The sequence below is a fragment of the Oreochromis aureus genome, linkage group 18, assembly GCF_013358895.1.
Source record: "Oreochromis aureus strain Israel breed Guangdong linkage group 18, ZZ_aureus, whole genome shotgun sequence".
NCBI lineage: Eukaryota > Metazoa > Chordata > Actinopteri > Cichliformes > Cichlidae > Oreochromis > Oreochromis aureus.
In genome coordinates, this window is record NC_052959.1 from 3233139 (window position 1) to 3256987 (window position 23849).

At 37.2% G+C, this 23849-nt stretch overlaps 1 protein-coding gene across 3 annotated transcripts in view; it reads left to right on the top strand.

The window, feature by feature from the left end:
• Positions 1-23849, top strand: part of tox (thymocyte selection-associated high mobility group box) — a 61493-nt gene that overhangs the window by 16839 nt on the left and 20805 nt on the right. For all 3 annotated transcript variants that reach the window (XM_031730836.2, XM_031730835.1, XM_039602655.1), the window contains 3 exons: positions 6633-6698; positions 10866-10967; positions 17700-17984. In XM_031730836.2, coding sequence (XP_031586696.1) covers positions 6648-6698; positions 10866-10967; positions 17700-17984 — 438 coding nt within the window. In that variant the 5' untranslated portion in view covers positions 6633-6647. The remainder of the gene's footprint in view (positions 1-6632; positions 6699-10865; positions 10968-17699; positions 17985-23849) is intronic.

Below are 23849 nucleotides of genomic sequence, written 5' to 3' on the forward strand. Positions count from 1 at the left end.
AATTTTGTTTGCAGAGACACTAGTTTCTCTCCTCTGCTCCATGTTTCACCCTTTGTGTATGTGGTGCATAAACACAGACTGTATGTGGATGGAGAGAGGAACAGAGCGATCGTATCTCACATCATCAACTGAAAAGGATGATATAAGGTCGGTTGGTTTATAGAGAATATAACCCAACTGACTGCATGATAATTTTGTTGGAGAAAATCCAGTAACCAGCATGTTGCCCAAAAGTAACTGTTTCAGAAGGTTGTGACTTTTTTCTTTTAATTTATATGAATGTTTACAACGGTCATACAACAGTACTGTAAACTGTAGCCATCTGTGTCATCCTGCAGTGGGGATGATGTCAACTCTCTGACATAATGTCTTTAGGAAATTAACAATAAATGGCAGCCCAGCTTATTAGTAACCTAAACAGATGAGCTGTGTTTTTGCTGAAATTGAGTATGATGCACTGCTAATCAGCATTGGTGACTTTTTGCCCTCAAACATAATTGTGGTTTAGGGCTGCAACAATTCATGAAGTAATTCGAATAATTTGATTGTAAAAAAAATTCTCAACACACATTCTTTGCCTCAATGTTTCTTTTAAGGCACGGCTCTGTAGCGCACAGATGTTTTAAATGATGTAAACAAAGAGCGTTTCACCCTTATTTGCGACTAAAATCAGACCTCCAATAGAAACTTACTTATGAGCAGCGCGTGAATAAAAAGTGTGAAAAAACTAAGCCCACACAGCCCCCAGTTTTAAACAAAAAAACTGATAACACACTGCAGAGGCAGTGACGCTGACACAGTTTAACATAGAGGGAGTCTGTTTACAAACAGTGAAGAGCAAAGAGGCGGAGCCATTACTGAGATGTTGAGTGAAAGAAAATATGTTTCTAGCATCCAAAACAGCAGCGCTGTTCCTGTGATCAGCATTAAAACCTTTACTGGGAAAAAGCTGGTGGGAGTCCTTTATCAAAGCACCTGATCAACAAACTCAGACATGAATAAAAGCAAACTTTGTAGCTGCTCCATCCACCACCGTTTGTTTTACACAGAAAAAATCTGCAGTAAGCCCCCAGAAGTTGTAATAAAATATGCAGATGAACTGTTAACTTAGTCTGATACATGTTTAAATTATACAGTGTAATGACGGCCGACAACAGCCGTGCTATTTTACATGGAAGCCGTACCTGCAGCAAGCAGGGGTGGGTCTAAAGGGGGACATGGGGTGTACTAGACCTTATTAATTTCAAGGCTTTCGTAACTTTTTTTTAGATTGAAAGTAAAATCATATAAAATACTGTATTAATTCAATTGCATTAATATTTAAAAATATAAAAATAATAACATTCACAAGCCAATAAAAATGAGCCACGGACCTGAAGGTTGTTAGGTAGGCCACTGAATGATTATTAATATTAAATATTGCCTAAACCATCATACAGCCTGTTTTCAGCAGCACAAAAACATGCCACCTATTAATGTCAGAAAGCCTTCCAAGAAGACAGAGTAAGGGTAATATTTTTATGCCTTATTTTTGCATGTAAGAAAATGTTTTCTTTAAAAATTAAATTTCAACACATATAATCAAAAGGTTGGTTTTTTTTGACAGATGTTATATGCAGTTAAACTTGAAAACATTGGTTGTCATTTTAGAAATTGCAATGAGCAGTTCATTATGAAAAACCAGTGTTTTTCTTCTTTTGAATATTTATTATTGCTCATTAAGAAGACAAAAGTATTTCTTACACAATTACTTTATTAATCAGTAGATTACTCAATTACTTAAATAGTCCACAGCCGCAGCCTTATTGTGGTTAATGAATTGAAATGTGCAATCAGTAATAGTCTCTACAAACATAATGCCCCCACAATGATACTAGTGACGGTAAAATCGAGAAATATTTGTCCTTGGTAATGTCGACGGCAAAGCACCACCTAATGGTATCTCGGTCAAAAAAATGTTAATGTTTAGGTTGAGGCTGCATCATTTCAACACAGTTGCTGAGCGAACAAGCACAAATTCAAGTCAACTGAAAGGAACTGAGATCTCTCTGTATGTCCTTCTGACTTAATGAAAAGCCTAATAGATTCCACTCTGCCTCTCAGACTGAGCGCCCGCTGAAAAGAAATCATCACCATTTCTCTCCTGGCTTTTTTTTTCAACTCTCTGCCCTCATTCTTTCTCATCTCCTCTCTTCTCATGGCACTTACTGTAGGTTGAGAGCTGTATTTGTCCTTTAGACAGCAAGAACACATTAGCCACTTGGCTTAGCATGTACAAATTAGTATTTGTATCCTGGTTTGTAAATGTGGGTCTTGAAATTTTTCATGTTTTTTATGTAAAGTTCAAGAATTTATGAATTGTTATTTATAATTTGCAGAGGGTAAGCGTGCATGGCATTAGCACCACAATTTACAGTCTTAAGGCACCAGCATCAGGCTGAGGTTAGATCATACGTCAAAGAAGGTGGTTAAGATAAGAGCTGAGGCAGGTGCTAACATTGGTTGTGCTCGTGTGAGGGATATTATGCAGCCGCAAGACTAGAGGAACCTTCTTAAATGAATGCAAGCGGTACGTGAAGTAGAAATTATAAAGGTGGATGAATCTGTCAGCTGATCAGTGGAAAGTACCGCAGACTGTATTGTCAAGCTGTTGCAATACATCCTCCCAATAATAAATTATACTGATGTGAAAAAGTATTTTTGTTTTTTAAGTATTTGTATCCTTACACACTTGGCAACATACATCAGTTATGGTTAACTAACAATTATTTTTGTTATCAGAGCAAATATATTTACTAATACTTAGCTAATAATAGCTGTTTGAAATAGCAGCCATACTCCTCCTTAAACTATTTTGTATGCAGATATATTTTAATCTATTTTAGTTTGTTTGCCACTGTGTTTAATGAGATAAAGAACGAATTAAATGTAGTAACAAATGGTAAAGTTGTCAGTCATTAGTCTTAGTCCATGATGGTTTTTTGCATGTTGCTATTTGTGTATATTTCTGAAGGGCTTCCCTGTAATTTTTTTTGTGTGTGCCTGTGAGATGTCATATATTCAGGTCAAAGGTAAATGGAAGAAGCTAGTTTAGCAGTGAAGTCAGCAGGTCTGCTTGTTTCTTCTTGTCCCCTGATTTTTCTGGGAAACTCACACAGAGAAAGAATGGCGAGGAGAGAGATGCAAATCTCACCTTTCCTGTAATTGTTATGTTTTTTTGAGGGCGTGTTCCTTGTAAGGCATTAAAAATTAACTGTTAATTCTACCAGGCAACAAGCAACACTGTTCTTTGACTTTCTGTTGACTCTGTAAACCTACACCTCATTTGCATAATACCCAACAGCTGGCAAATGGATAGAGCAGCTACACCTGTCTGTCCACCTGTCACCTGTGTGTGCGTGTGTGTGTCTACAAGAAACGGTGCTTTGCTTTTACCCACCTGTTCAAATGTTGTTCTTCTGTTTGTGTTTGTCAACCAAGACAATGATTATCTACCAAGGATACCATGATTGATTTGAATATGGTTTCTGGATTCAAATACTGTTTTGTTTACTCCCATGAGTTGTGTAGGCTTTTATTAGTAACAGTCACTGCTGTTTTACACTAAAGCAGTAGCAGTCAGTACCTTAATATCATAATAAAAGTATAGCACACCTAGCCTAGCCTGGCTTTACAAAAATGTGTGAACAAATGTGTCGTTCTAAAGAGCTCAAAGAATTGAAGTGTAGTATTGTAAATAGGAGGCCACTCCTAGAAAAATTCCAAACCCTCTTTGACATTAACATCAGCACAGAGATTGCACCGGGAGCTTCATAGCATGGGTTCCGATGGGACCGAACAGCTGCTGTAGGCTTAATGTGTAGGTGGCTCACTACTTTTGTCCATATACTGTAGTTTAAAAAAAAAAATAATAATAATCAAGTAATACCAACAAATTGCAGCTTCCATCTTTGAAAATTAGAACATTTTAAAGTATGTGCAGTGTTGGGGAGTAACGGAATACATGTACCGGCGTTACGTATTTAAAATACAAAATATGAGTAACTGTGTTCCGTTACAGTTACGGTTTAAAAAGGTGGTATTCAGAATACAGTTACTTTGCTGAAATAAAGGAATTACACGGCGGTCTTTTCCTGGGCTATGCCCTCTCTATTTCTGGTAATTCCACACCGGTGGAAACCCAAACAAAACACACATTAAGAGGCTCTAATGCCTGTGTCTCAATCTCGCGGCCCATGTCACCTCTACTTGCGGCCCGCATAATGACGTGAAGAAATATTTTAAAAAATTATTGTTCAAAACATTATTTAATATGAGGGCAATAGGCAGAGTGTTACAGGCATAGCCCTAAAGAATGTAGCATCATGGGCAGTGTAGTCCGTGCTGCAGGGAGAATGGACTGCTACACGCGTTATGTGTCTGTGAGCGCGAGGGAGGGAGAAAAAGGAGAGTCGAAAAGTACGAATTGTCACCGACCAGAAACGGGAGATGGAAGCATGTAAATATAATAATAACCACAGCAGCCAAAAAGAGTGCCTGACGAGCCCAGTTCTAAGTAAGCTATAAAGACTCGACTGTACACTGTGCTCGTTTTTTCCTCCGAAACAATAAGTTCCACTGGAGCAGCCTTTCAACGCCTCTCTCTGTCTCTCGCTAGCAAAGTTGACCCAGACAACAAAGTAAAGCTAGTTTTCGGCTACGAGCCCGACACGGAACCCGACGTATTAGCCAGAGGTCCCTTTACTACGGTTCGGAGCCACGGACCTGTTTTATATACACCCGGAATAGTTTTCTATACGAGATCGCTGCAAAAAGTGCAGCCTTACCTAATGTCCACCCTACTGTTACTCATTTTATATTAAGATTTAAAAATCTAGTTGGTATTGGTATGGCGTGTAGCCTTCATTAATAGTAATAAATCACACAGTAATAGTACATTCATGTAGATGTAAAAAGCTTGATAATATTAATATTAATTAAGTAATCCAAAGTATTCAGAATATGTTACTCTCATTGAGTAACATAACGGAATACGTTACAAAATACATTTTGGGGCATGTATTCTGTAATCTGTAGTGGAATACATTTTAAAAGTAACCTTCCCAACACTGATGATGTGATTGCATGAAACAGATTTGTTATTAAATGTTTTGTGTCAAAACAAAAAAACAAACCTCAGTTATTTAGTAAAGTCAGTTATTGACTTTTGTAATATCATGTGCTTCTTGGTTTCCAAGAGAAAATTTGACGTGGGAGTTCAAGTGTGGAGCAGCTGGGGAACTAGAAGTATAGAGTTTAATGTTGCAGACAATTAATGTAGCACCATCCATGTGCTATAATGCTAGTTGTTAAGTGTAGTTGCACGTTTAGAGCAGCTGAGCTATTTGTATGTAGCTCTGCACACAGGAGGAGAGAGGGGCACCATGGAGTTTATTACCCACTTCCAACATTAAGACAAACTAATCTGTATATATAGCAGCAGGAGAACACAAATCATATTTAACCTTATTTACATGGAACAGTGAATGACTGTTAACTAGCCGACTTAAGTGTTTAGATATCAAATGAGCAGATGAAGCAGATAAACAAAATACAAGAGAAAATTTCATATAATCATAATTTTGCATGTTGATAATAATAATAATAATAATAATAATAATAATAATAAATAATAATAATAATAATGATAATAAAAAAAAAGGTTAACTGGAACAATAGGCTAATAAAGACCATAGCAGTTAATGAATTTAGTTTTTTATGACATGAATAGACCTGCTGGGGGAGTCAACCTAGTCTCTAAATACACTGCCGGATACATGTATTTAATTAACAATTCATAACAATCTTCTTCACTATGGATTTCTTTGAACATTAAATGCAGTTAAAATGAAAAACAAATAGAATACTGAAATGTAAAAACCATCTTGTAGACTGTTTTTCTTCTAGTGGCTTACCTGTGACTTGCAGTGACATTAAAACCCTTTGTTCTTCACTGCTGTCTGTGATGTAGGACAAATAAAAGCTATTGTGAAAGAAAGAGCCTCACAGGAGGAAGTGTAGTGCAGATAAGAGAGAGAAATAAGGAAGTAAAAGACCCTGCATACAAATAGGATGCTCTGTGGACTATATAATGTTTTATTCTCATAGTATATTAGTTGTCCTGATGTAGAGTAATATTTCCTGTTGTGTAACAAAGTTATGTAACGTGCTTTAACAAATGTCAGTCACACAGTAACTTAAAATAGCAGGATCAAAATTCTAGATTCAGCATATCATCAAATTTGCAAACAACAAATACTAATATCTGTAATTCTGACAATGTCAAATTCTGAAATAATAGGGTTGTTTTATGGTGACTGGCAAAGACAGTCACTGTTAAATCACCTCATCTCTGCTTGTGTATGATGGACATGGACAGTAATAAAACAGAAGTGTGTTTACGGCCCTCTTACTCAGGCAGCTTGCAGGATTTTCAATGTCTGAAGAAGATAGCAAACAGTTGACTGACAGCTAGCCAGCAATCTGCTACCTCCATCTTTACTTATTGTGTCCTTGCCGGCTTTCCGTTATGTGTTTGCTGTGTTTGATTATGGTTTGTTGACATTGTTGCTCTTGCTTTTTGTTCTCTCCAGCTGGATGGGGACACCATGTTCCTGGGTATGCCAGAAGCAGGCCTTGACTTCGCCTCAACCAATCAGGTGTGTGTGTTTATGAGACTGTGTGTGTGTGTGTGTGTGTGTGTGTGTGTGTGTGTGTGTGTGTGCGTTCATTTGTGTGTAGAGACAGAGTGTGCCCAGTGAAGTTGTTTGACTTTCTGCTTTCAAATCACACTGAGCTGTTCTCTAAATTCCTTTTAAAAGTATGTCAGCAGTAATGTTGGATGTTCCATATTTTATTGAATATGGTCACTAATGAGAAACCGTAATCGGAACGCATAGTGCATTTTGAGAAAGTTGCAGCTTCTCTGATGTGCAGCCAAATTATCTTGGCGATATCTTGCACCATGGAGCAGTGTAACATGGTGACTTCATGCGATGAATGTTGCTTTTTTCTAAAACCATGCAGTGTGGTTGTCATTTACCTGGAGTAAACAAAGGCAGCAGGCTGCTCTATATGAAAAAGGGGTGTGTGTGTGTGTGTGTGTGTGTGTGTGTGTGTGTGTGTGTGCGGTTTAGACATCATTGTGGGGACCAAAGATTGGAAGTTTACTATATTTGTGGGGACCAAAATCCCAGTACCCACAAGTTGGAAGGCATTTTTGAGATTCAAAATGTGGTTTTCGTGTCAGGATTACCATAAGGTTATGGATTGGTTTAGGGTAGGGCTTAGGGTTAGGCATTCATTTTTGATGGTTGGGGTAAGGGGCTAGGAAAAGCATTATGTCAATGAGATGTCCCCACAAGGATATGACTACACACGTGTGTGTGTGTGTGTGTGTGTGTGTGTGTGTGTGTGTGTGTGTGTGTGTGTTGAGGGAGTTCGATACAGCATAGTATTACGATGTATGTAGCAACATTGTAGCAATACAGGGATATCAAATATTGATATTTTATTAAATAAATAAAAATGATCTGGGAATATAACAAATACACTCATCTCACGTGCCAAAATCCTGAGATAGCGTTAGACAAGCAAACTTGCATTAATTTGACTCCACTGAAAACTCAAATTCATATATGTGATTTTAGACAGTTTATCACAGTTAATTGCTGTATTATTAGAAATGAACTGCATGTAATTGCCAACTTGACCCCATTCAGTTGCTCACTGACATCAAACTGACTGTCTTATGACGACATTTATGGCAGATTTTAGTGACAGTGTCTGAGAATACTATTTTGGAGTTAAAAAAAAATTAGGTGAGATAACTTTATGTTGTTATATAAGTCATATTTGTCAAAGTTTAACTTTCAGGACATAATTTGCAGTTGAAAAACGGTGATAGATTGCAATACATGTTATTGCAATATTCACCATATCACAAAATGTTAAAAATCCCAATAATACTGCATTGTGAATCAGGGCCGCAGCTATTGATTATTTAAGTAATAGAGTAATCTATCAATTGTCTTATTAATAAGCAATAATAAATATTCAAAAGAGAAGAAACACTGGTGTTTCAGAATGAACTGCTCATTGGTTTCCATTTTGGAGATTACAGTGTTTTATAATTGTATACAACGTGTCAAAAAACCCAACACTTTACTTGTATTTATGTGCCATATCAAAATAAAATTTTTTACATCAAAAATATGTAAATAATCTCAAGTACATTAAAAGGTCAAATTTAAATAAAATAAGATAAATGAAATCTAAACTACAGCATGCAGAAATGTCCTCCTTCTTTGTGCAGTAAAGAAATATATGATTTGATATTTTATTCATAGTGTTTTGCCAGAAGAAGATGGGGAGTTGTGTGTGTGGAATAAGAATTTATGGCTTTATTATTGAATCACCACTGCCTTTATAAAGGCAGGTTGTTGTGATGAATGGAACCAATTTCAGTCAAGTCTGACCCTCATCCTTGTCATTTTTGGAAATGCTAATGCAGTGGCAGTAATGTTAGTGTATTAATGCAGAAACAGGGAGGCTATAGACAGAAAGACGGGTGAATCAGTGCTTTGGAAGGCATAACAGCAGAAAAATAAGTGTAGGTTTGCAGCCTAAAGGTATGGTTCACAAATTAAGCCACATCATAGTGTCATTCTGTTGTTGTGACCTTTTGTTTTACTGAAAATCTATAGAAAAAATCTACAGAAAATTCTACATGAAAGAATTGGTAATGTAAAAAATTGGCAATGGTAAAAAAAAAAAAAGTAAAAGTGACTAATTGTTGAATTCATTTCACTGATTAGCCTATGAAATAAATTCATAGACTAATCAACTAGTATGGGTAAGACAAGACATCGATGCAGAAATATAATACGTTGGCTTCCTGTTCCAAGTTTTACAAAATCACTGTAATGTGATATCATCTAATTATGGACACTGCAGTGATGAGGAACGTGATGATGGTGTTTACCATCACATGCTTATATTTATTGTAGAAAACTTTAAATAACATGAAAATTGACACTCTTCAAACATTGATTGGTCTGAAATCTCATGCCCATGGGAATTTTTTTGGTACATCATTCATGCATATACGAAAAGTTTTTGTGTAAGAGAGTAGCTGTATAATGATTAGTAACTGCAACTTGATTTCTGAATTTAGAAATCTTCACATTACTGCTTTACAGACAAATGCACCCAGCACTGATTTAAGAGTTAGATTCACTCAGAAAACACGCACTGGTCAAACATTATCTGTTCTATCTTAATGTATCTGCGAGCCATTTGAAGCTGTCTCAGGAACCAAATGGTATCTTAAATGCCTCTGACATGTGTGGAACTTTGTGCTCTTTATGACCTTTCACACGTACATTGTCTGCTTTTGGTGCAGGTTAAAGTTCACATACTTGTATTGAATGCTGTTATGTGATGTTCCAATCAAGTGGTTAAAATACTTCCACACAGTGCAGCAGAATTTTACGAGAAGTCATCTGACCCTGTTTTCCATGTTGCCAGTGTACAACATCATGGAACAGATGAATATATATATATATGATATATATATATATATATATATATATATATATATATATATATATATATATATATATAGATATAGATAGGTATAGATAGGATATAGATAGGTAGAGATATAGATAGATATAGATAGGTATAGATAGATATAGATAGATAGATAGATAGATAGATAGATAGATAGATAGATAGATAGATAGATAGAGATAGAGATAGATAGATAGATAGATAGATAGATAGATATAGAGATATAGAGATATAGATATAGAGATATAGAGAGATATAGAGAGATATAGAGAGATAGAGAGATATAGAGATATATATATATAGAGATATAGAGATATAGATATAGAGATATATATATAGAGAGATATATAGATGTAGATAGATAAAATCATCTGATAATGGTGCTAGGTGTTAAAAAAACAAACAAAAGAAAACTCACTTTAAACCTCATGGTAGTGCTAGAGGAAAAGTCAGGGCATCAGCAAAGTCATGAAGATTCGTGGGCTGATACACAATATAAAGCATAACAGGACAGAGGCAAATAAAAGGGTGGAAAAAAACTAAACTGCTGAGTGAAGTAAATGTACCAGTATGATACAAGAAGTACAATTTATAGAAAAACTGACCCGCAAATCCAAGAATATGGAGGATGTATTTGAGAAAAGATGGATTTGTATCATGAAAATAACTTTATCTTTACAGTACATGATAATGTGAACATGTTTATATCCAGTAACAAATTAGTTTTTGGTCGGTGGTTGTTGTGTTAGCAGGAGAGTTTGAAATGTGAGTGCATAGAAATGAATCACAGCAGCACAGTGGTGTTAAAAAGAACGTGGTGATCGCCACATTTACTCAAAGTGGACTAGTCTGTTTGTAGCACTGTGTCACAATGATGTTTTTATGTGTTTGTCTTGGTCTCATTGCAGCTGTGCAGCACCGGGTAACCTTTTCTTATCGGGGATTAGCTGTGGAGGAAACAAACAAGCAATTTATTAACAGCTTCTCTTTCTCTCTTTTTGCTCCTTCTATCACCTCTGTATCATTGCAACCCAACTTTCATATAAAGCAAAGCAATATTATCCATTTGTACAGACAGAACTTTACTTATGTTTTCCTCTGTGTGAGTGAAAACTTGATCTCTCTCTCTGTCTCTCTGTGTGTCTCTTGCTTTGTCCTTGCTGCTTTTCGTGACCTTTTGATTTGACCTCTGACCTCCCCCTGACCTCTGGGCCCATTTGAATTTGTATTTGTCTTTGTGATTCTTCCCACAGTTTCGTGTGCCACATCCCCCTCACCCTCTCAGCAAGGTGACACCACCCTCACACCACTGGAGGAGAGACACACACATGGCCGAAACACATCGCCTGCCCTGGGTGAATGTCCATGCAGACACACACACAACTACATGCACAAAACCAAACCACTGCCACACTTCCAGGTGTCCACAGAAAACTGTACCAAGTAAAAGCATTGACTGCAGATTATTTGGAATTTAGCATTTCACATCTATAACACTTGCGCAAAATCAGATGAGAATTTATGCAGCTGAAGTGTTGGTATCATAGCAGCACTCTTTGTCAAAGCCTGCAATACCCAGAATTCAACTGGAGTTGCACGTTATGCTTACAGCAACTAAGTTAGGTTAGGTGGAAGGCATTTGCCCCAATTTCTAGTAAGCTCACACCCAGATTGAAGTCAGTTTGAATTTTTAGACTTCACTTGTACATGATATTTATTTCATTAAACAAACAGACTGACCAGAAATTGGTGAGTTCCCAAACTGTGACGCTTTGGCTTACGCTAGCCAACCTTGTGGAAAAAGTCATTCAAATCATTTAAAACTTAATGCACACCTAATCTCTGGGATCATTATGTTTGCACCTACAGTTGTACATTGATGCTGCTGATTTTTATTTTCCATGTCTGAAGGTGATGCAGTTAAGTATGACTCAGCAGCCTATGTGTATTTTGACCTGGTCTGAGCTTTTATTCATGATATGAGATATATAGTCATGATATATATTTGCTGATGCAGCAAATCAAGATATGGTTTAGTGAGTGCATCTGAGACAAAAACAACAAAAACAGTCTCTGTACATCTCGTATAATTTAGCTTTCATGTGCTTTCATGAAAATCTGATCTGTGTATCATACAAAAGAGGTTTGATGTTTATTATTAGATAGCTTTAACCTTGACCTTTAGGTTTTGTCTGTTCAGTTTACACAACAAACACTATAATCAAAGAGTGTGACAGATTTGTTTTCTTGCTTATTTTACCTGTGTTAGTTCATGGTTTTATTTATTTGTAATTTTTTTTTTACATTTTATTTTAAGATATCATTTCTTTTCAGTTTGTGTTTTGGAGTGTGGAAAATCATGTGTCAGTGAATTACGAATGTAATATGTGTAATATTGTTTCGATGTTCTTTGCTTTGTCTGTTTCTTTTTCTCTTAAACAAGCTCCCACCTTTTATCAGGAAGATAACTGACTGAGAAATTCAGCATTCATAAAACCATACTGTAGCTTCTGTGTGAGTGTGTTTACATCCAGCTCTCAGAGGATACAGTCGGTGTATGTATATGTGTAGTTTACTCTGCACAATCAATTTAAACATCTTTCTACAAGGATTATTTTTTATAAAGACACAGGAAAGAGTCACAGCACAGTGGAATCATTTTCTGTAAATCCCCACCCACGTGCACTAGAGCTTTATGCATCACACACTTCTGTATAGCTAACAGCTGGCCACTAGTGGACATTAAAAAACTCTAATTGCCACCCCACCATGTGTCAGTAGAATTTTGATTCTATGATTTTAGCCTTCAGTGATAATGAATAAGGGATAAAATTAGATTTTCATTTAAAACCTGGTGCACTTTAACCTCTATCGAAAAGCCCAAGTTCACTCACTGTTTGTCTCCAGATCATCAAGGGTCTTGTCTGGTCCAGTTTTGGCTGTATGTGTCTGAGGTGTTGGTTGCCTGTTGACCGTCAATCTCTGTGTGACTACTGTGCATGTATGCAAGGGGGACAGGTAATCCACCATGGCTCTAATCACCCCACTCTAGAGACTGTAGGCCACCAAAGACTGGCAGGAAGCAACTGCTCCAGCTGCATAATTGGCTTTATAGTGAAACAGCCATTAATCAGAGTCTGACTTCTTATGAGATGACCTTGTGTCCCCCACCACCTCCACCTCTATTTCTATCATTTATTTGTTTTTCATGTTAATTAGGCTACATTTAAAGTTCAAGGCAATCAACTGTTAAAAGGCACATTTTGTAAAGTTCATTAACGGCATGATTGTTAAGTTAATGATTAACTGTAGTAAAACAGTCATGATTATATTTTTATTTTGCTATAATCCATCAGCCCTAGAACAGGTGTTATGAAGGATAAATCCCATTTTAAAACTTTTGGTTCAAACTATCATCAAAGGACAGAGACAACAGTGAGTGTCTACAGTCATCTGTAAAACATAGTTGTGGTTCGGGGCTGCATTCCAGTGAGTGCTTTTGCAGATCTTGTCAATACTGATGAAATTATGATTGCATGGACCATCAGATTTGGATGCACCATGCAATACAATCTGGAAAGTGTCTGATTGACAACAACTTCATTTTTCAGCAGGACAGTGATCTGAAAAAACACACAGCCAATGCAGTAAAAGCATACCCAAATAGATACCATCAGTTAAGAACTGACCTCCCCAGAAACCAGACCTTAACATTATTGATATAACATATAAACATATAAAACATTATCTTGACGGAGAACAGAACAGCCAAAGAAGAGCCTTTGGAAAGAAAGCTCTCCTAAGATCAGAATCTGTGCTGAAGAATAAAAGTGGTCATACTGAATATTGACTTTTAAGCAACTCTTTTTTTGCTCAGTATAGTGTATTTTGTATTTTATATTTATGTTTGCACTTCTTTTTTTTCTTTTTTTTTAATCAAACCTGTTTACCATTTTGCTAGCAAAACATAAAAAAGTGAGGTGTGGCTCAAGACTTTCTCACAGTATTGTAAATTTAAGATATTTCTGAATGCCCATTGGATACTTCACAAATCGGCAACCTGCCTGCAGCAGATGTATTTGATAACCTCCATCTGTAAATGCCGGCAATATATTACTCACATTCATATGTGCTTTTTAAATTTTATGAAATAGACATGGAGTTGTGAGACATGCATTTGTAACATGAACACTACATGTGGGAAAGGACTTAATCCTGACTACATTAGTCTTTCTAGGAGCTCTCATTGCACAAGGAACAGCCTATTGTACTACCAACATGAATGGAAGAGAGGAGACGAATAATTTATGCAGAAGTTGAAGAAATAACAGAGTGGGAGAGGGAGGGAGAGAGAGGTAGACAGTCAAACGACAAGCAGTATAATTTATGCACAGCTCAGAGCTCAAACAGGACACTGTGTGTAACAGTGATCCAAGAAAACGGACCATTCGGCTTGATGGTTTGCCCGATAAACCCAGTATGCTTGTAGGGCTATGTAGTTGGTCACACTGGTTTTAGTAAAATTACTGCACTAGATCAAGTTTTACTTTACTGGTTTGGTAGGTAAAGTTTTTTTTTTAGTTTTTTTTTTTTATGTAGAAGTGTCACGTACTCTCGCACCTCCTTGTTGTAAATTTAACAACATTCTTGCAAGATTTAGCAATTTCTCCCTTGTGGGTTATTTTTAAAAAGAAATCACCTCACAAAAGTCCACAGACAGCACAGGCAAGAACTGCTTTCTGAAATCGAGACACACCTTAGTCAGGTGAGATTGATGATAAAATGATAACGTAACCCCTCCCGAAACTGTTATAGTTGTGCCATTTTATAATTAAGCTATAGTTGACTGCACTTGACCACACATGCACTGTAAACATTAAAATGGATGTGGGAAATGTACTATTTGTGAAATGTTGTTAAAACATAGAATATAATGATATTCATCGTAAGCAGAGTCTAAGCTGTGGAGAACCATGAGTAGTTTGAAAAAGTTGCAGAGAAACAGATGGATGAGTACAACAGTGAAAATGAGTGGTACATTTCTTTAATTAGAGGCTAAAGTTACATGATGGTTGTTGATCCTCTTTAACAATAATTAAAGGCTAACATTTCAGATTAAATTACTAAATCACAGAACATTAACAGTGTAGCTGATTTGCATTATGGGAGGTACTGTATCTTGTTATGTCATTACTGATCTTTCATTTATTCAGTTATTTATCATTTATTTTCAGTTTGACATTTTCCTCGATTATCTTCCAATTGTCTCTTGTCTATAGAGCCCAATTATTTTCATTTTGGCTTTACAGATTTGCTGTTTCTGACCAGATTTTGGTCAATTAAAACATTGTTGTGCATAATTTTATTTAATAAAATGGCTCGGTAATATTTCAGTATGGCTAGCAACTGTGTTTGTTGTTTTAGTACCGTTTGAATTGCATTTATTTTGGGACTACTCAGAGTTGTGCTCTAGATTGTATTTACAGCATCAGGACAGAGCCAAAATAAGTATCAGAGAATAAACGGCGTCACTATTCAATCATACAAATCTTCAATCCATATTCAACATTTTGATGCTCCTTTAAAGTGCAATTCCCCTTTGGGATTAATAAAACACTCTTTCTATATGCAGCATTTATCTATTTCGCTTCCACTGTATGACACATTGCTTGACTTAATTGCTTTTGCACTGTGTAGAATGTGCAACAGCATCTTAAAATATGCCCCTGGCACCTAAAACCTTGCTACTCGTGTAAGAAGTTGATAAGTACTCAGGCTGTGAAGTTATGAAAAGACACAGTCAAGACAGCGCTGGTAATGCCAGTCTTGGTGCTACCTCGTAGCCCTTCTAAGATGATGCTGGGATTACATGACACGCCCATATAGACTTATTTAAAAAAATTGTTTTGTAGATTGACTGTTGAATTGCAGCCAAATCAAACTAGTTTTAAATTTGCCTAAAACTGAAAGATGTGAGAGGGAGCGATGCACATCTGCTGTGTTCTGTGACCCAGTGCAGCAGTTTGACTCACTGATGTGATTTTGTTAGTTAGCTTTTGTTAGTCTGCACAACAAGCTTCATGGCATATAATGAGTTGTTGGTTATTAATAAAATATAGAGAACATGAGCACAAAATGAAGGGAAATGAAAGTATTTTTTTTTTCAGTTTGTTGATCATTTTGTTATATATTTATATCTTCTGTTTCCTAAATATTAAAATGAAGCGGAAACTTATAAGTGGAACCGTGTTTTAGCACGGTGGCAGTGAGTTCCACAGTGAACCTTTACTGTGTAACTCATCGTTTAGTTCACAAGTCATGCAACTTGTAACTCAACACTGCATGGGGGTTTGAGATAGAGCAGAAAAGAGTGAGAGATGAAAGGGAAATTGAGGATGAGATTAGGAGAGAGAGCAAAAGAGGGGTGGAAGGAGAGGGATGGTGAGAGATGAAGAGCAAAAGAGTAGGAGATGGAGAGACTGGTGTGGCTAGCCAAGCAGAAAAGACTGTCAGTCTCTATAAAAGATCTCCTCTGTCAGATTAGTGTGAGAGGGCTTCTCTAACACTGGCTCTCTCCCTCTCTTTATCTCTCACTCCTCTTGCATGATACTCTCACTCATTTCCCTCTTCATGTCTCCCTCTCATGTGTCTTTGCTCTCAGCATAATTTGTTATGATATGGGGACTGCTCCTGTTTTTTGCTTCTTTTTTTTTTTTTTGTATGTCAGATTAGCACCCTTTTATTTTTTACACACAAAGACCTGCCTGTGTCTATTCTCTCAGCCAAAATGGGCTTCTACATATAAATTTCTGTATTGTTGTGTCACTGAATGAGCAAGTATTTGTTCACGAGGCTTTTCTTTCAAGACGGGGAATATCATTAGCAATAATTAGTCTATGATACAAACTGTGGCTGACGAAGAAAGACTGCATGACACAAGACGGAGCTGTAGACTGGAGTCTGAGGAAACAATGGTGTGTAGTTTTTCCACTCGCAGTCATTTAATAACTCTGACAGTAATGTTTTATGACTCTTGTACTCCTATAGACCCCTATGCAATTATTGATTTTCTTTAAGTTGTGCACTCTGCTAAAAGCAATATAGCCCAGTCACTTCAAGTTTTAAGTGTTGCCCATCATGTTATGTCAGCTACCCCACACCTGACTTTAAGATCCATAAAATTTCAGAAAGCTCATAGCAATGTTTGTTTGTTTAATAAGACAATATTAAGAAGCACTAAAGCCATGAAGTTCAGCATTTCTGGTAAATCAGCTGACCACAATAGCTGATGGTTTAGTTTATACCCTTCTACACGTCCAGCTATCAAATCCCATATTTGCAAGTCACATGGATGCCCACGTCTGTTCAAAGTACAGAGTAGATTCAACACGAGGGAAACAACGATGGATGGTTGGACTTTGTCCAACACCAATGAAGTGCCCGTAAGGCAACAACAATGTACATTGGCTTAATAAAATTAGAAATCTAGTTGACATTAAATAAATGCCTACTTCCCATCACCCCAGCCTCTGTGCCTCGTTCTGTCAGAGGTTGATTCCTATTAAAAGGGAGTTTTTCCTTCCTACTGTTGCCAATAGTTTTCTCGTAGGGGGCCGTCTTTACAATAAGTGCCTTGAGGGGAGTGTTGTGATTTGGCACTATATCATTAAATTTGTGCTTGATTTAATTCAATTCAATGTTAGTTCGGGTCTGCCATGAAGTCAAAATCTGATATCATGCCAGCAGTCATGAGCTGATGGTGATTTAGCTTCTACACATGTAAGATGTGCTGTTTAAGCTTCTTTAGCCTGCCCAATGTTACTGCATACATGCAAGCTTCTTTGCAACCCACCTCCACTGCAGCTTCTATTTTGATGCAATCTTTGTCATATCTGTTGTCACTGATACCTGCTCTGTTCTGTGCTGGGATCTTGCTGCTGCTCTTTCCATCTCGTACTTTCCATGTGTGAAAGAGCAAGGAATCCCTGAGCAGAACCATGTTGCTAATGATTAATCAATCTTTTATTGAATACAGTGATCCTGACTAAACTGTATTTGTTTATTTTCGTTGTCCTGTCTGTCTTTAGTCATACCCAGTCAGTGGTTTGGGCGATGATGATTTCAACATTCCACCCATCACTCCTCCTACCCTGCCAGATCACATGGTACCCCCTCACCTCCCCCACAACTCCCCGTCTGGACCGTATCACTCTCTGGACCCTCCCTCCAATTCAGCTCCACATCACCCCTACCAGTTGCAGGGCATGGATTTGCCCAGCATGCCTGGTAACCAGGATGGGGCCGCTATGTTGAGCCAAGATGGTAGCACATTCAGCCCAGATGGTGGCCCAATGACTAGCACTCTGTCTGTGGTAAGTGGTTCCAAATAAGTCACTGTGTATACACCTGGCATTTACGCTTTAGTAGCAGGGAAATAAAATTTCAAAGATGGATTTACGAGTATAACTACCAGAGTAGCTTTACATGATTCATTTCAAAATAGCCCCTTTACATTTGATGCAAGACCTTGGTGCAGCCGCTTTAAGCCAGTTTTGTTCTAATTGGTGTCTACTCACAAACAGGGTTTGTACAGCTCTTCTTGTGGTTTGTACACACAAGTGCACATGGAATCAAAAAATGCAGACCTACGCAAAATGAGTCTGAGTAGACTTTTTGTTTTTTTGGCTGAAGTTCTGTGAGCTTACACTGAGGGGAAAAAAGTGGTGAACTGAGTGGGTTTTTACAATGATTTTGTCAAATGCCATTCAGTTGTGTGTGTTCTGCACACACAAAGCAGGGAGTCAATGTTAATGGAAAGTTACAATTTGCTGTAACATTGGCCTTAATGCGATGAGTTGAACCTATTTAAATTAAAGAATTTAGTGTTTGTTTTTTACTCTTTCCAATTTTATGGCCTTGTGTAGTGTATTTAAATTATTTTTCAATTCAATTACATTTTTGTAATTTCTTAATTTTTTCTCTGATACAAAATCTTTTTTTTTCTTTTGACATGTTAGATGGTATTTTACTGTAAAACATACAATCCTCAGCATGGATGCAACAGTTCCATTGTTAGTTGTTATGTATTTACCTTTGAAAAACTGACTGAACTTTTGTTCCAACAACATCTAACACTAAATGTGAGGTACACAATACAGCCCTAGATGAACAGTCATCATCTCGTGCCGCTTACCGTCAAATCATGCTTGATTAAAAGCATAAACACAATTCACATGATTAAAATCAATTAAACGATAAGAAAATGGATTTTGGATATTTAAATTTTATGTTACTATATATATGTAATATGCTGAAAATGTTCAAAATGCACACAATGAGGTAACATTACCATGTTTGATGTTGAAAAGTATATGCACACACTCAGATGTGGATTCTCTTTTCATTCACGTATAGTTCGATACCGGGTTTGACAGCACTTAATGAACAAAATATGTTGTGTGGGTGACTAAATTCGGTAATGTGCGGTTGATTGGGTTGGGTGATCAGAATTTACAGGAAAACGACGCATACGCCAGCCACAATCTGAACTGCTGTTTGTGTGACAATGCGAAGCTTGAAATCCACTGCCAAGCTTTTCTTTATTTATTGTGTTAGTCAAGATAAACTTGTTGTGACAAATGTGTTCCCATGGATGATCTCAGAGATGTTTGCTGATATTTTTAACTCTTTAAATCAGTTTTGGTTTTTGCATTTAGCCATATTTTGGTAATTCAGATATACATTTAGATGGAGGAGATTTGGCCATCGCAATAAAGGGTTTCGCATTTATTTCCCTCTAAAAACCTCTTTAATAATCAAACTACATACACTTCATACACGGAGTTGTTGCCAAGTCCTAAATATCAGCATCCGTGGATGTTCTTTTCTGGGCTAAATATATCTGGCCTTCCATGGCTTATAATTAGCCTAAAAAATAATCATCGTAAACTCTGCTGTGTTAGGCCTAAATGTAGCCCAAGATCAGTGTGTGTATTTTGGGGGGGGGGGGGTTGTGTTTTTTTTGTTTTTTGTTTTTTTTAGCCCTAATACAACAATGAAATCATATCCCACTCAAGAAAAACAATGAAATGCTGAAAAGAAAAATTACTCTTTAGGTTTTGAAAAGACTTGTACACAGAGACACGTATGACTACAAACTCAAAAAATAATTTTCCATTTACTAGAAGTCAAAACATGTAAATAGTTTAGTTAACTGGACTAAAATTGGATTAACAACAAGTTTAGTAAAGCATTAAGCATAGACATTTCAGTATAATATTAATGATTTCTTAAACAGATGCCACAGTGGTGCGGTGGTTAGCACTGTTGTCTCATATCAAGAGGGTCCAAGGGTTCAAATCCACTGGCAAGATGGGGCCTTTCTGTGTGGAATTTATGCGTGTGTGTGTGTGTGTGGGTTCTCTCTGGGTCCTGTATGTTAGGTCAAACTGGTGGACTGGCTGTAGGGGTGAATAGCTCTCTCTCTTTGTGTTAGCACTGCCACAGACTGGTGCCCTGACTCTCAACCTGTAACAGTTGGGATTGGCTCCAGCCCCACCACAACCCTAAATCGGATAAGTGGAAGAAGATGGATGGAAATCTATAAACAAAAACACATGATTGCAAAATCATCTTTTCAATTAGGTTTTTTAGAGAGGGGAGGATTATTTTCTGTCTTACTCAAATGTACTTATTTCAAGGAAATGGAGACTCCAAGAGAGTCAAACTGACAGCTTTATATGTTTTTAACTGTACTCTTTAATGGTTTATTCAGCTTAACTGTGTGAAAGAGGATATTGCCCCGGGCAGTGTTATTTGAAGGCCAATCATGGCAGCTGGTTGATCTGACATTTTCTTCTTATGTTTAATCTTCGTTTCACAGTAAAGTGAAACTCTTGCTTTTAGCGGTGACATTCACATGTGGCTCACTGTGTGATACAGTAAAGAAATGAAAGCCAGACCCGAGACTCATAGTTACTTGAACTGTCAGAAAAAAATGGTTGTGCAGAGGAAACAGTATCAGTACTTGTCAGTCTCAGTAATAAAGATTGCTCCAATGTTTGTTAAGAATGAAACTTTCTCATCTCCCACTCTTGATCTTTCAGCCTTTCTGTCTCTTGTCTCCATATGAAGTGTACCTGCTGTAATATTAAGTATCATTTTGAAAAAACACAGAAAGCTGTCAGCTTTGACTTTAGGTGAATAGACTGTTGTAAATAACTTTTAAATATATTCAGATTTTTTTCAGATTCAGACTCTTTGATTGTGATTAACCTGCTTGTTAAATGTGGAACAATACAGATAATTATTTTAATGGCTTGAAGGGAATGAAGGTAAGCTCTTATTTCTCAGTCTCTGTCTGTCTGTTTCTCTCTTCTCTGTACCTCAGTTTTATATTTTCATGCTAACATACATTTATTGCCAGTCCATGAATTATGGTTGCCTAGCAACCGTGCCTGGCTCAGCCTAATGTTGGGGGGGGGGATAGCAAGACTCAAGTGTGTGTGTGTGTGTGTGTGTGTGTGTGTGTGTGTGTGTGTGTGTGTGTGTGTGTGTGTGTGTGTGTGTGAGAGAGAGAGATTCCTAGGACAGGCAGGACTACTCAGTTGCAGTTAACATTCAGACGTGGATGGCTCTGTTTTTATGTTTGGCTGCAGTCTGATTGGAAGTTGTTGCTCTGAATGGTGATTTTGGTGGAACTTGGTTCCAACTCATTCTGTCATATTTACCTTTATGAAACAGCATTTTTCCTTTTGTCTATTGTGTAGTGAAGATAGAGCAGGGCGATATGACCAAAAATATTTATTACGATATACATTTGAAAATTTGCGATAACGATATAACTGACGATATAATTGACACTAGACAAAATACTTTACAACTCCACAACTTTATTAGTGCAAAAAGAAACCCATCAATGTATTTTCACTTAAACAAGCAGCTGTTTTTTATGTACATTAAAGTTATATAAAAATGTAACACTGCAAATTCCTTGCGGACAGTTTAACCAAAAGGCATTTCCAGTAGAAATTGGCTGACATATCCTCAGCATAGCCATGTATAAACTTAAAAAGAGGTTATACACACACAATACAGTAATATTATGTTGAAGCACAGTAGGTATCACTCCGCGAGGCTCCTGCCTGGGAAAGCCGTAATGCTCTGACAATCCATCAAGCGGTGTGGGTTCGTAGCTTAGCAAAGTCGTACTAAAACATTTGACAGATTTTTGAGCACCGTGTTCCACATAAAATCGTTTCAAAGTCACTAAACACAACCAGAATTCATACATAAGGCACGCGGGATTATAAGGGGCACTGTCGATTTTCAGAAAAATCAAAGGATTGATTTTAAGTGTGCCTTATTTTCCAAATAACACGGTAATAACGACGGCCCGCTAGCATGCTCTACCAAAAAATAGTGCTTTGTTGTGTATCTGACGGACGAAAGCTAAACCAGTTCCACACCACTGAAGTTGCAGCATTTTTACAAACCAATTCTGGTTCATCCGTTTCATTTAACGATCCACTTTCGCTCTTCTCATTCTGCGTCGCCGCCATGTGCGTATGTAAACATAGGCACTGCGCATGCGCGTTTTACCCATATTCTATCGCGATATTTCATTTTCCTATCGTTGCCCAAAATTACACCGGTATTACCGTGAACGGTATGATATGGCCCAGCCCTAAGTGAAGGAACAAGCTGTGAACTCAAATGTATGAACGGAGGAATGAGCACCACTCTGCAGAAATGTATCGCCCCCAAATTGGGCATTATGAATCAGGGTTCGTACGGGTGCTTGAAATCCTTGAAAATGCTTGAATTCTAATGTCGTCTTTTCAAGGTTTGAAAAGTGCTTGAATTTCAGATGTGGTGCTTAAAAGTGCTTGAAAATGTAACTGTATTTCATTCACAATAAATAGCTATCTGATTGAATTGTTTTCTTATCAGATAGAGAAATAAAGTGAGACGCAAAAGCAAAATTTCCCCGCCTGGGCTGCCTTGCGTCTGTTTCAATATGTGACCCGCCCTCCCTCGGACAGTCGGGGATGAGTGCGCTAACATACCTGTAGGTTGCTGTTGTAATGAGTGTTTGATGGAAAACAACAATGGCGGAGTTTGCGTTCTCCAGTCGCATGATAGGTGAGTCCTAGTAAATAATTTTCCAGTACGCGCAGACGTTACACATGCTATTTTTTAAATTATGGTTATTATTTTGCTAGCTATCAAACTCGCTGGAGAAATGATTGAAATGCACTGAGTGTGATGCAGTATGGCAGCGCTATTACGGAATATGCTGTGAACTTAGCTAGCTTAGCTTAGTTGCTGCAACTGTGTGCTGGAAAAGCTTAAAAAGGGACCTTGAAAGTGCTTAAAAAGTGCTTGAATTTGACCCTGAAAAAAGCGTACGAACCCTGATGAATAAATACAAACAGAAATCCTAAATGATAATACAGATTGCATGATGACATTTACAAGTTTACAAACCCTCTACTATTTCGAGTTCTTTGTGGAGCGCTTCGTACATCTGTGAGAATAGTTGCTTTATGATATATTTTCCTGAACACCTGTGACCTGAACAGACATTTCCATCTCAGCTTTTTAATTAGAAATCCAGATGTGTATAATAATATGGATGGCAGTACATGTCATATGATGTGGTGCAATGTGATTATTGCTTATCCTAATATTTCAGTTGCAGACACGCAGCGAGATTTCTAAATTAAACATCTGTTAGACACAACTTACAACTGCTCAGTTGTAAGTCACTGTTCTAATTTAAGCTGCAGCAATTAGTTGATTAATCAATTATAGTTGATGAATGTGTGAAAATTGTTCTCTTTGAGCTCTAGGATATTATCTGGGGATGTTGTGGTTACTTATTAAAGACATGAATAAAGATGAAGGCAACGTTCAGGTGAAGCCTTAATGAAAGCAGTTGTGGGTTGAATTCCAGGCCCAAAACAAATATATCAGTAGTAAAACTATCAAGTTTTTTATTGATAAAACATTTAAAATCTGAAAACTTTCCACATTAAATGTGAATGTTTCGCGCCTCTACTTGTCCTTGAGTCTCAGTGGTAGCAACCACAAGCAGTGGTGCTGCCTTCAACAGGGTTTTACTTCCATATAAAAACAGTCTTGATGCCAAACAGAGGGAATATCACTCGTGCTGTTATACAAATATTTCTAAGAAGTTTTTCTTAACTGGGGTTTAATTAAACAGAGTATAAAAT